Source organism: Capricornis sumatraensis, chromosome 1 (assembly GCF_032405125.1).
Source record: "Capricornis sumatraensis isolate serow.1 chromosome 1, serow.2, whole genome shotgun sequence".
Lineage (NCBI taxonomy): Eukaryota > Metazoa > Chordata > Mammalia > Artiodactyla > Bovidae > Capricornis > Capricornis sumatraensis.
In genome coordinates, this window is record NC_091069.1 from 222,752,462 (window position 1) to 222,765,356 (window position 12,895).

At 42.7% G+C, this 12,895-nt stretch overlaps 1 protein-coding gene across 2 annotated transcripts in view; it reads right to left on the reverse strand.

Moving 5' to 3' along the window:
• Positions 1-2,405: 2,405 nt before the first annotated feature.
• Positions 2,406-12,895, reverse strand: part of MED12L (mediator complex subunit 12L) — a 353,727-nt gene continuing 343,237 nt past the window's right edge. For both annotated transcript variants that reach the window (XM_068984811.1, XM_068984801.1), the window contains 3 exons: positions 10,669-10,782; positions 3,918-3,999; positions 2,406-2,458 (listed from right to left, as the gene is read on the reverse strand). In XM_068984811.1, coding sequence (XP_068840912.1) covers positions 2,406-2,458; positions 3,918-3,999; positions 10,669-10,782 — 249 coding nt within the window. The remainder of the gene's footprint in view (positions 2,459-3,917; positions 4,000-10,668; positions 10,783-12,895) is intronic.

A 12,895-nucleotide genomic window follows, 5' to 3' on the forward strand; every position in this document is an offset into this window, starting at 1 on the left:
CTCTGTCTCACCAAGCAAATTATCAGGTTTTTCCAAAGGACAGGGTTATCCTTTGTGATCATTTCAAGATAAATTAATGCATATTCTAAAAAGAAAAGAAAACTCACATGAGAGAGGATTAAGTGGGAGGAAATATAAGAATAGACAGAAAATTCTGGTTTCTCTCTGTATAAGTACACGGGGGAAAACCGGTTCTAGGTGTTTCCTCAACTCTCTGTAGAATCTTCAAATCATACGGCCTTACCATATCTTAGCTTTCCCACCTAAAAAATAGGGAGACGACAACAAAAAGGTATGCCCCACAGCCTTCATGTGCAAAATGATTAATAAATTAATTTCACTAACTTCTGTAAAATATAAAGTGCATACAAATGCTATGCAATTATAACACTCATTCTTGAAACAGTCTTACTGCTGTTTGCAATATTGAGCTAGAAATATATACGGTTCAAACTGAAAGTGGCATTTCAAACACCAGTAATTCTTGAAAAGACGAAAAATAACAATCAGGACAGAACATGACTCGTACTCACTAGGCACGACATTCACATTTCGGTTGTTTTTGCCAAGGCAGTCATTATATATTACTTTGAAGAAAAATAACTTTATGAACTCTATCACTCTGAAAAGGGAAAAAGAACAAGAAAACCAAACCTGATATACAAAACTAGCTGAAATGTCAAGATTCATCTGAAAGCAGATAGAACATATTAATTTAGTGAAAAGGATGGTCTTTAATGTTTTGGCAAAGTCTTTCTCAGCCCAGAGTAAACATGAAATGAGTGGGCTGGAGTGAAATTGTTTCACAGTGTACAAAGCAGTTCACATGGATGCTGCCACAGCAAAGTAAGCGGACATGGATTTGAGGTCATTTGCATGAGTCAAACTTTGCAATGAGTAACTCACCTAGGAAGATATAAATTATTTATATAATGATTTGCAAAGGAAATGATCTACTGAAGTTGTACCAGCTACATTTTAAAAAAAGTAGTTCTACATGGTTTGCTTATTATAGACAAATCTATTCACAGTATGTGCGACTATATTACATGTAAATTCATATGGCAAAAGAAAATGAATTAGCACAGAACATGGGAAAATATCCCCCACATGTTTTAAAATGCCCTGCAATTTTTCACATTCAAAATTTTATGCATCTAAGTCTAAAAAAATATTATATGGAATACTCTTAAGTTACACAAACTGATAATAATTTACTGTATTTTTTACTCTAATAGGAGCAAATTACCACATACTTGAACAAAGTTAAAATAGTTACTATTTCTTTATAATAAATTTGATGTATAATTTACTTTACTTGTGCTTTTTGCACCAATTTATAAATACAGTATATGCAATACACAACCAAGACAGACACCAACATTAATAATTAAATTCAAAATAGCAAATACTTACCATATAAAATAAACAGCAAATACATCTCTTATGAAAACCAGAGCCCTCTGGACTTGGGGGCCATACTCTGGAAACCACGTCAAGTTTGAGCACTGTGGAATCTCAGGCCAGCTGCGAGATTTTTTTTTTCCCCTCAAGTTGGCATAAAGGTTCAGGAGAACCCAAACTGGACAGAGTCATTTTTGCCAAATGTGGCAAATAGTTGGATCAATTCCACTGCGGTTCATTCCAGCCTTTAGCATTTACATGCTGTACCTTCACAAAGACTCTGGTCAGTGATCCTGCCATGGAAAAATTTAGGACAGCTACTCCTAACGGGTTTCCATGTACCTCAGGGTGGCTCTCACAGAAGCCTTGGGTTAAGTTCTTGGTCTAAGAAGTTTAAGTTCTAAGCAACAATCTGTTTCAGCACCTTTTGACCACAACAAAAGCAAAGAAAAATCCTACATAAATAAGAACAAAGTTCATAAAGTGCTTATGAAATTACAAATATTTTAAATTAGAGCAATGCAAATAGATGTCCACTTCACCACCAAAGGTGACTGCAGAGAAAATGGATCACCTTCCTGTCAAGATCTGACATGCCTTTCAAATCAGTAGTTTGGTCCAGCACAGTTTGCCAAAAAAAAAAAAAAAAAGTCATCAGTGAATACATAAATATTTTAAATCCACCATAATTCATTCTTTCTATAACTACGAGATTCAATAAGAGCACCAATTTTTAAAAGTCTGCTACCAAACTCTTCCTGCAGTAGGCCCACATGATCTACATTTTTAAACCTACTTTTCAAGTTGAATGAAATGAAACCAAACCACACCCTTTCCGTTACTTTTTGTTTCAACACCTTTGTACAAAATGTGGCGTAAAATATAGGAAAACTTCAGAGCAATGAAAAAACAGACATTTCCAAAGATGACTAATGCATTAAATGTGATTTTCTATTTTTCAGTGCAAACAGAAAAGTTTGTATCTTTGTCCTCTTCCAGACTCAGAAGTGTGAAGGATGCCCGTAGGGAGTCACTCCTTGCTGTGGCTGGTTACCTAGTGAGAGAAAAAAATTCAAACAAAATTGCAGATGCAAAATTATGCTACAGATAGATGGTATGCACGTGTCACTGCTTTCAGTACCAGCCTCAGGAATAGGAGAACAGACTGGCCTGGGAGTCTAACACTAGACAGACACTTGAGTGGCCAGGTCTTAACAGCACTCTTGGATTCATTCTGCAGAGGGGCCAGCTCTACATCACGGTCCCATACCTGTCAGCAAAAGGCCTTGGGATGCGGGTAACTGGCCCATCAAAAGTCTCTATCCCTGAACCACCAAAATGCTAACATTAAGAGGGACTGTTAAGTATCATAAAACATTAAAGGTTCTCAAAACTTCATAAAAGTACACCAGAAATTCTACTTTAACACTGACATTATTATAATGTTGAAAGAGAAGTAGCTTGAAGTGGGCAGTTTTCTGCAAATGGCCATAGATACATCAGAGAGAAGTAGGCAAGAGTGTATCCACGTGAGAGAGAGGCTGCGTGTATGAGACGAGCGTATGCCTATGCACACAAAGAACCATGCACAGGTTCAAAAAAATGACACAGGCTTAGAAACAGCTACTGCTCACACAACTCTGGTGGGACTGTTCAAATCCAGAGGCCCCATGCAAACAGACTATGGCATAAATGGAGCCCTCTGGAGATGTGCAATGGGCAGCTCAGCTTAGTCGCCCTTATTCAACAAAGGAGACCAGCATCACTGCTAATGTCAGGCAGCAGAATCTATACTGTGGTTAAAAGGTGGCTCTGGAACGAGTCACTCGGAGTTTTAGTCCCAGCTGTTGGCTGAGTAACCTTGGGAGACACGTCAGTGTCCCTGTTCTCTAGTTGTTTTCTCATCTGTAATATGGGAATAGCAATAATACCTTATCGCAGGTAAAGAATCTGCCTGTAATGTGGGAGACCAAGGTTCAGGCCCTGGGTTGGGAAGATCCCCTGGAGGAAGGCAAGGCAACCCACCCTAGTATTCTTGCCTGGAGAATCTCATGGACAGAGGAGCCTGATGGTCTACAGTCCATGGGGTCGCAAAGTATCGGATACAACTGAGCGACTAACATGAGGTGGTTTAGAAATTAAGTGAATTAACACATGTTAAGTCATAGTGCCTGGGGGCCCCGAACCTGCCCCCTAGTACACTTGAGGGCATCAGCCAAGATGCTCTCCGGGGCATCTAGCTTTGCAAGAAAAGAACCTGTTGTTTCTTGGGGTCCCCGAGATGGAAAGAAACATTCCTAGACTCAGATGGAAGCAACAGAAAAACATCTTTGCTGAACTCAAGGAAAAGACTGGGGCTTTTGCAGGAAAAGAAGCCTTCAAACCAAGACTGAACACAGTAGGGACAACCAGGACTAAAGCGAACAGGAAAGCGGCGAGGAAGACCGTGGTGTTTGAGGAGCAGCCAAGCTCCACCTCCTGGAAACCGTGTGTTTCTGAGGGAGCATACTTACTGGAAAGCTGCTTCTGGAGCTGCCGCACCAGGGCGGCCGTCTGCTGTTGCTGCTGGGTCTGCTGCAAGCCTTGCCTGGGGAACTGTCATCGGGAGAAAGGAGAGAGTCAGCACCCATCAGAGAAAAGAAGAGAAAGCCTGCAGCCACGCCTGGTCCACATCTGGCCTTCACCTGAAAGTGCCTGATCCATTCCAAACCCATTTCCAGGTGGGGATGTAGCCTTTACCGGAGGAGCCTCGAGGAAGAGTCCAGAGGTGCCCAGTGGTTCACAGATCCTTGATCCCTCACCCATCACCAGCTGACCAGTTGGTGTCACTACATTACAAACCATTTGCAGCAGCAAACTGAAAGATGCCTGGTGGGAGGATTGGGTCAAGTACCACAGGCCTGGCCTTGGGTGAATGGAGACAAGAGCGTGGGCACAGAGGCCTGGACCCCATTGGGACTGCACTTCCTGCTTGGTGGAGGAGAGAAGTTGGGTAGGGTGAGACCAGAGAGGCACGGAGGAGGACCACACTACGAGGAGGCGCTGGCTTCCAGAGTTCTACGTGTGCAGAACAATCCGAGGGCCTGAGTACCCTGGTTCCAGCCATTAAGTTGATACAAGAAATTGCAGTAGTTATTCCAAAGAGGGGGGAAAAAACCTATGTGGCAGAAGTAAAACCACCTTTGATTAACATCATTCATAGTGCTGATTCACTTTCTTCCTTAACCTTCAGATTTCAGAGTGTCACTCTAGTCTTCCTTTTCTTTCTACCTCTCCCCGCCCCTTCTTTCAGCCGGGCCTATGACTGTCCCAACAAAGGATGCATTCTGATGCAAGGTTATCTTAATCAGATACACATTGGAATTAATTAACTTACCTCCACAGGCCCATCCCCCACCCACTCGGGCTGGAGTGCTGGCCCACTGACCTCCTGACCTCTAAGCAGGGATGGGGCGCACCCTGGAGACGGCAGGGCAGAAGCGGAGTCAAATCTCCCGTGTGTTTTCCTTTGCTTAGGAATAATGTGTTGGGTGTTTTCCTCCACTGCTATGACATCCAACAAATGAGTTATCCAAATCCAGGTGCTTTTCTGGATTCCAGGACACCAAAGTGAGTAAACACAGTCCTTGCCTCCTGACAGCTGTGTCCTGACACTGTGACACCACTATCAGTGAGCAAAGGGACGAAGTAACAAGGCAACACTCAGCTTAAACCTGCATTGCCGACTGAGGCTCCACAGACAGACAGGCCTTCCTCTGATCAACAGAACGCAAGCCTTCCTCTCTACCAGCTTTGGCAGAACAGACTGCAGCACTGCCCAGGCCCCTCTTCCGAGCACGTGGGTGGAACAATGTGCTCCGGGTGGCAGACACAGAGAGGACCAGCAGCCAGCGGATTTCAGAGTATTTAGCATGTATTCATTTGCCAGCTAGCTAGCAACTTCCACCCAGCGTTTTTTTATTTTTTAACCTGAACTAGTTTTTCTTCTCAGTGAAAAGAAGAAACCAAAAGTATCAGTGCTGTTACCACAAATCTCCCAAGAAAGCCTTCCCCATACCTCCTTCCATAAATATGACTTCTCTTTTTCCTTCGGGGTGGGGGGCGGGGGGGGGAGTGGGGGCAGGGCGTGGACTCCTATTCATACAAGGGAAGGCAATCTGGCTCAATAAGTTCCATGGACCCAATTTTTTGGGGAAAAAAAAAAAAAAGAATATTATTATCTGGCTAATTTGGAATTCCAGAGGCATTCTGAAAAATTTCTGACTGGAACATATGAACTCCTTCAGGAAAGTTACATGACAATTCCACCCTTATCTTTGATTAAAAGTTAATGTGATTATTTAACTATCTATTTCTGCCATTATGCACATTTTTAAAAGCAAGTGTTCAACACAGTATGATACTGACATAACGATCAGTTAATTTTAAAAGCCATCTTTCCAAAGCTTTCTGTTAGCATGTTTTCCTGGCCACCCAACTATGGCCACCTGAATTCAAGATGAAAAGAAATTACAAGCACGATAGTGTAAACACTATTTTCTTTAAAACTGAAAGCAACTTTAAAGAAAAAAATCATAGCCTGCTAACATAGTAAATTTAATCATAACAATTCATGAGCTTTAAAAGTATTTTTCAAGTCAATAACCATAGAACAGACCAAAGCCTGAGATGCCAAATCTAATTCTTCAGCAAGGGCACCCACTCTTTTCCAGATGCTCTTCCTTCACAGAAGGCAAGTGACTTAAGTAAGCAAATGACAACTCCCGATTTAATTTCTAAGCACGGGCTTTTCTTATATTTTCTTTCTTAGAGGAAAGTTCTATTTTCTGATGACACTTTCTGAAAAAGCACTGGTTCTGTTATAAGTCCATTCTGACTCTTAGGTGCACTTACAGAAATGACGAGCCTGCACACGGGGGTGTTGATGATAACTGTCTACATGACCCAGCTGCTGTTGTCAACAAGGAAACAGCCTGACAAGGAACTAGTAGTCAAAAGCAGTAAACCAAGTACAAATGCATCCTGAGGTCCCCTGCATTCACTTGCCTCTTTCAAAGCTTCCCATACTTCTCCTACTCCTCCTGACCTCTGTCGCTGCCGCTGCTGCTGCTAAGTCGCTTCAGTCGTGTCCGACTCTGTGCCACCCCACAGACGGCAGCCCACCAGGCTCCCCCGTCCCTGGGATTCTCCGTTAGGGGTTGAATTATTTCCCCCCCAAAAGATTCACTAGCATCCTAACCATCAGTACATCAGAAAGTGACTTCAGTTGGAAACAGAGTCTCTTCTTTAAAAAAGGGAAATTTGGACACAAACACAGAGAGAACATCATGAAAGGATGAAAGGGAAGATCGGGTGATGTGTCTACAAGCCGAGGAATGCTCAAGATTGCCAGGAAACAATCAGAAGCTCAGAGAGAGGCGTGGCTCAGGCTCTCAGAGAAACTGGCTCCACCAACTGCATGATCTTGCACTTCGAGCCTCCAGAACGGTGAGAGCATAAATTTCTGATTGTTCAAGCCACACCCTTGGTGGTATATCATTACAACAGCTCTGGAAATACACACAACCTCATCAGGCTTCCACCACTTTCCAGGGCTCAGGCTGACATCTAACAGCCTTCGATGATTCTAAGCCATCCGGGGGCAGGATGCGAGCCTGGCACATCACCTCTGTGCTCCACGACCTTAGGCACCGTGCTGGCCTCCACTGCACATCTGAGCGTACACATGTAGACTTGTGAATGTCACCAGACAGCAGGAGGGCAAGTCATGAGCAGAGTGGTGGCCATGTTAGCACCGTCCCTTCTCCCCTGAGTCTGCAGGGAAGACAGCTGTGAGTGAGTCAGAGCTGGTGTCTCTTCAAAAGCCAGTTTACCACTTGGTCACCAGCAAGCAAACAAGCAGGAGAGGAAGAACACTAGCCAGTAACAAGAACTGGATCTGCTAGAGATGATATAATAAATATAATACATATAATCAATCTTAGCAGAACTAATAAGAAAAGGAACTGTACCTAAAGATAAAAAGAAATAAATTGTGTTAAATTGCTGAGGCTTTGTGTCATGGCTCTTCTGAAAATATACAACTAGAACCTTTTTCTTTTACTTCTATTTTCTTTCACTGTGAGGGGAAAGGAAAAAAAGAGCAATGGAATATGTAACAAAATATCCCCAGCATCACTAATATGCAACCGCTGCTGCTGCTGCTAAGTCGCTTTAGTCGTGTCCGACTCCGTGCGACCCCATGGACGGGAGCCCCACCCCCACCCCCCACCCCCCACCCAGTCCCTGGGATTCTCCAGGCAAGAACACTGGAGTGGGTTGCCATTTCCTTCTCCAATGCATGAAAAGTGAAAAGTGAAAGTGAAGACGCTCAGTCGTATCTGACTCTTAGTGACCCCAAGGACTGCAGCCTACCAGGCCCCTTCATCCATGGGATTTTTCCAGCAAGAGTACTGGAGTGGGTGCCACTGCCTTCTAGGAATGATCTAAATGCTCAACAGCAGGTAGGGTGGTTAAACAAGTTAACAGCAGAACAATACAATGGACTGAAGTCTTCACAGCTATTCTCAATGACAAACATGCATTATATTAATAAGCTTAAGAGGATATGTAAATAAGCATGCTGTAATTAAGTATGCAAAAACGAATTATACTAATGCAAAAGTCCAAGATCACTGGTCATCCCTATAACTTGTAATTTGGAAATTATCTGAAGTCTATCACTCTAAGTGCTAAGCTTCTCAGTTCACCTTAAAACTTAGGATGTACAACACATCTGCCTTTGTACGAATAGCTGCTGACTAGATTATAATGTATTGGGCTTCCCGGTGGCTCAGTGGTAAAGAATCTGCATGCAATACAGGAGACCTGAGCTCAATCCCCGGGTTGGGAAGATCCGCTGGAGGAGGGCACGGCAACCCACTCTAGTACTCTTGCTTGGAGAATCCCGTGGACAGAGGAACCTGGCGGGCTCCAGTCCACGATGTCGCACAGGGTCAGACACGACTGAAGCGACTAAGTGGCAGCAGCAGATTATAATGTATTGCTCTAAATATCAAAATAAAACATCGTGCTTCTCAAGGTAGCTTTTTAAAAGCTAAAAAAAAAAGCCTACTATGGATTTTACTTTCTATTTACATGACTGTGAATGGAGGTCTTTGTTTCTCTGGAATTATTTTCCTTGGAATACACTGAAGAAGAATCATGAGCCTGACCTGACTGACCCACTAAGTCCCTGGGATGGAAGTGTCTTAAGCCAGTGAGTGAAATACAACCTGCTGCATTAAAACATACCAATATTGACCTAGAAGTCAACCCCGAATGTGTGATATATGTTCTCTACACACAAAAAATTATTAAACATTTATAAAACTATTAGAAGAGTAGAAAGGTACTGAATTTTGCTGTATGAGATACGCTTAATTCTAGTGCAATATGGGACCTGGGTCTCCTCTCAGTTCTATATAAGTGGACCCTCTGCTAACAATTATAACGAAAATAGTTTGAAGTTAATTTCCACTCCAGTCATATAATTTTAACTGTGTGATAGAATCATTTCTTTTTTTCCAGTCAGTTCAGTCACTCAGTCGTGTCTGACTCTTTGCGACCCCATGGACTGCAGCACGCCAGGTTCCCTGTCCATCGCCAACTCCCAGAGCTTACTCAAATTCATGTCCCTCATGTCAGTGATGCCATCCAACCATCTCATCCTCTGTCGTCCCCTTCTCCTCCAGCCTTCAATCTTTCCCAGCATCAGGGTCTTTCAAACAAGTCAGTTCTTCCCATCAGGTGGCCAAAGTATTGGAGTTTCAGCTTCAGGATCAGTCTTTCTAATGAATATTCAGGACTGATTTCCTTTAGGATTGACAGACTGGATCTGCTTGTAGTCCAGGGGACTCTCAAGAGTCTTCTTCAGCACCACAGTTCAAAAGCATCAATTCTGTGGCGCTCAGCTTTCTTTACAGTCCAACTCTCACATCTATACATGACTACTGGAAACACCATAGCTTTGACTAGATGGACATTTGTTGGTAAACTAGTATCTCTGCTTTTTAATATGCTGTCTAGGTTGGTCATAGCTTTTCTTCCAAGGAACAAGCGTCTTTTAATTTCATGGTTGTAGTCTATTACATTTCAAGGATTTCTTTAAAAATGAAGATCAAACTGGCCAATGCAGGGGTGTATTAAATTCCCTCGGGGTGTCCTATTTCCATCTTATGGGGGCATTATCAGCCCATTACCACCTAACTGCACTCTATCCCACCTAATACACTAGAGCCCTGGCCATACTGTTCCTTCTTACTAAAAACTGAAAAACCACCTATCTTTCAAATTTGGTTTTGGAAAAGAAATCTACATCAGTGTTCTCCAAAGTGTGAGAGACACGCAGTCATACAGCTCATCTCAGGCATGGTGCTCACTCACCCAACTCCCGTGGCTGAATTACCTACAGAGTAAGTACTTATTTTCACAGGTATTTCCAACACATGACAAGTGATGTGCCCACTACCACTGACAGCAGTGATAAAACGCGTCTTTTTAGAATATGTTCAAGGAAACAGGAAAAGAAGCAATTTAAAGAAAAACAGTAGGTAAATAATAAAGAAGGGATATGGTACTGGCAAAAGTAAAAGCTATTGAGGTTTGGCACACGTTGCTTGATACTATGTGTAACATTTCACAATTTGCTTTACAAAGCCACAGAAGCGAATTATAAGATTACATGAAAAATTCACGGAATTACATGAAATGAATTCCATGAAAATTCTTCCAGCAAATGCTAACACAGGCTAAAATTGGGAGTTTCTTTTACATCAATAAAGATAATACTTTAGAAAGTACTCTCACGTTTCTTTGGAATTACTCAAAGGAAACTCAAAGCCAAGGACGATAATATTCTAAGCATACCCATTGTAAGTTATCATTTTAATATTGTTTACAAAAAACTTGGTTTCTCAATATAAACATTTAGTCCACAGAATGGATAGGTCTAAAGAAATTTGAAGAGGAAAAATTATATGACCTGCTGAACCCTAAATATTTATTTATACCTTCCATAAAAACAAATATACTGACTACAACAGTAACACAATCTTTCTCTGATAAAGTTCAAGGGAGGAAACTGGCAGGGTATATTTAGGTTTTTTCAGTTGTTAACAATCTTATGGGACATCAAAAAACGCAATCTGCCTTTGAAGAACCCCAGCAAAAAAAGAAAAAAGAAGAAGAAACCCGCAGGTTTGGTTTTGAAATGCTAGGCCTTACCAGAGGCTGCTGGGGCTGCATTGTTTGGAGACCAAGGGTCTGACTCTGGGTCTGCGAGGACCCCTGAGGCTGAGGTGGCTGCTGGGGCTGGGGGGGCTGCTGGGGCTGCTGCATCTGGAAAGAAAGAAAAAGAATTACACAGCTAAAGTAGGAGGTTAATACCATTCCATGGAGAAGGAATGCCATTGCAACCCACTCCAGTATTCCTGCCTGGAGAATCCCAAGGACAGAGGAGTCCGGCAGGCTACAGTCCATGGGGTTGCAAGAGTCGGACACGACTTAGCAACTAAACCACCACCACGGTATCATTCCAATTTCCTACCCCAATATACCTTCTGACTATTTTGTTTTAACAAAGATGACATGCACCTGCCTCCTCCATCTTTTTCTTGCCACACATCATTCATCCTCAAGGGCAGTACCCAAGTCTGCCCCTCCACACACTCTCAGACTACTCCAACACTAAGGAGCTCCGCCACTGTAGTCAGTGAGCAGTCTAAACCATCTGACACCGTCCAGGGACACTTTTTGTATTTCACCATTCCTTTAGTGCCATTTGACCTTCCACATATTTTATCCCATCTTATGTTACCAAGTGAGACAAGGACTGCTCACTAGTTATCTTTTCATCCCTTATGACACCCAAAGGAACTCCTGAATTTATTTTTGTTTAAAAAGAAGATTTAGATGTGAGAAGTTCTGGTGTAAATTACCAGCATAAAATTCTAAGCTTATGTCCATGAACGTTGGTGTAAATATATGGCTCTTGGAAAACAGCTCCAAGTCACAAAAGAAATATAAACTAGACATCCATCTGGTGGGACACCACAGAGGAGCAGAAAATATTAGGAGGTAGTTTGTCTCAAACTTTAAAGTCTCCTCCACCCAAACACTTCATCCTGATGATGTTAGCACCAGACTTCTTTTCATCTTCTGCATTATCCACTTGGTTGGCATACTCTCTCCCAAATTATCTTTCAGTTCAGTTCAGTCACTCAGTCGTGTCCGACTCTTTGCGACCCCATGAATCGGAGCACGCCAGGCCTCCCTGTTCATCACCATCTCCCAGAGATCACTCAGACTCACGTCCATCGAGTCTCTGATGCCATCCAGCCATCTCATCCTCGGTCGTCCCCTTCTCCTCCTGCCCCCAATCCCTCCCAGCATCAGAGTCTTTTCCAATGAGTCAACTCTTCGCATGAGGTGGCCAAAGTACTGGAGTTTCAGCTTTAGCATCATTCCTTCCAAAGAAATCCCAGAATGGGATCTCTTTCAGAATGGACTGGTTGGATCTCCTTGCAGTCCAAGGGACTCTCAAGAGTCTTCTCCAACATCACAGTTCAAAAGCATCAATTCTTCGGCGCTCAGCTTTCTTCACAGTCCAACTCTCACATCCATACATGACCACAGGAAAAACCATAGCCTTGACTAGAGGGACCTTAGTCGGCAAAGTAATGTCTCTGCTTTTGAATATGCTATCTAGGTTGGTTATAACTTTTCTTTCAAGGAGTAAGCGTCTTTTAATTTCCTGGCTGCAATCACCATCTGCAGTGATTTTGGAGCTCCAAAAAATAAAGTCTGACACTGTTTCCACTGTTTCCCCATCTATTTCCCATTAAGTGATGGGACCAGATGCCATGATCTTCGTTTTCTGAATGTTGAGCTTTAAGCCAAGTTTTCCACTCTCCTCTTTCACTTTCATCAAGAGGCTTTTTAGCTCTTCTTCACTTTCTGCCATAAGGGTGGTGTCATCTGCATATCTGAGGTTATTGATATTTCTCAAGGCAATCTTGATTCCAGCTTGTGTTTCTTCCAGTCCAGCGTTTCTCATGATGTACTCTGCATGGAAGTTAAATAAGCACGGTGACAATATACAGCCTTGACGCACTCCTTTTCCTATTTGGAACCAGTCTGTTGTTCCATCTCCAGTTCTAACTGCTGCTTCCTGACCTGCATACAGATTTCTCAAGAGGCAGGTCAGGTGGTCTGGTATTCCCATCTCTCTCAGAATTTTCCACAGTTTATTGTGATCCACACAGTCAAAGGCTTTGGCATAGTCAATAAAGCAGAAATAGATGTTTTTCTGGAACTCTCTTGCTTTTTCCCTGGTCCACCAGATGTTGGCAATTTGATCTCTGGTTCCTATGCCTTTTCTAAAACCAGCTTGAACATCAGGGAGTTCACAGTTCATGTACTGGTGAAGCCTGGCTTGGAAAATTTTGAGCAT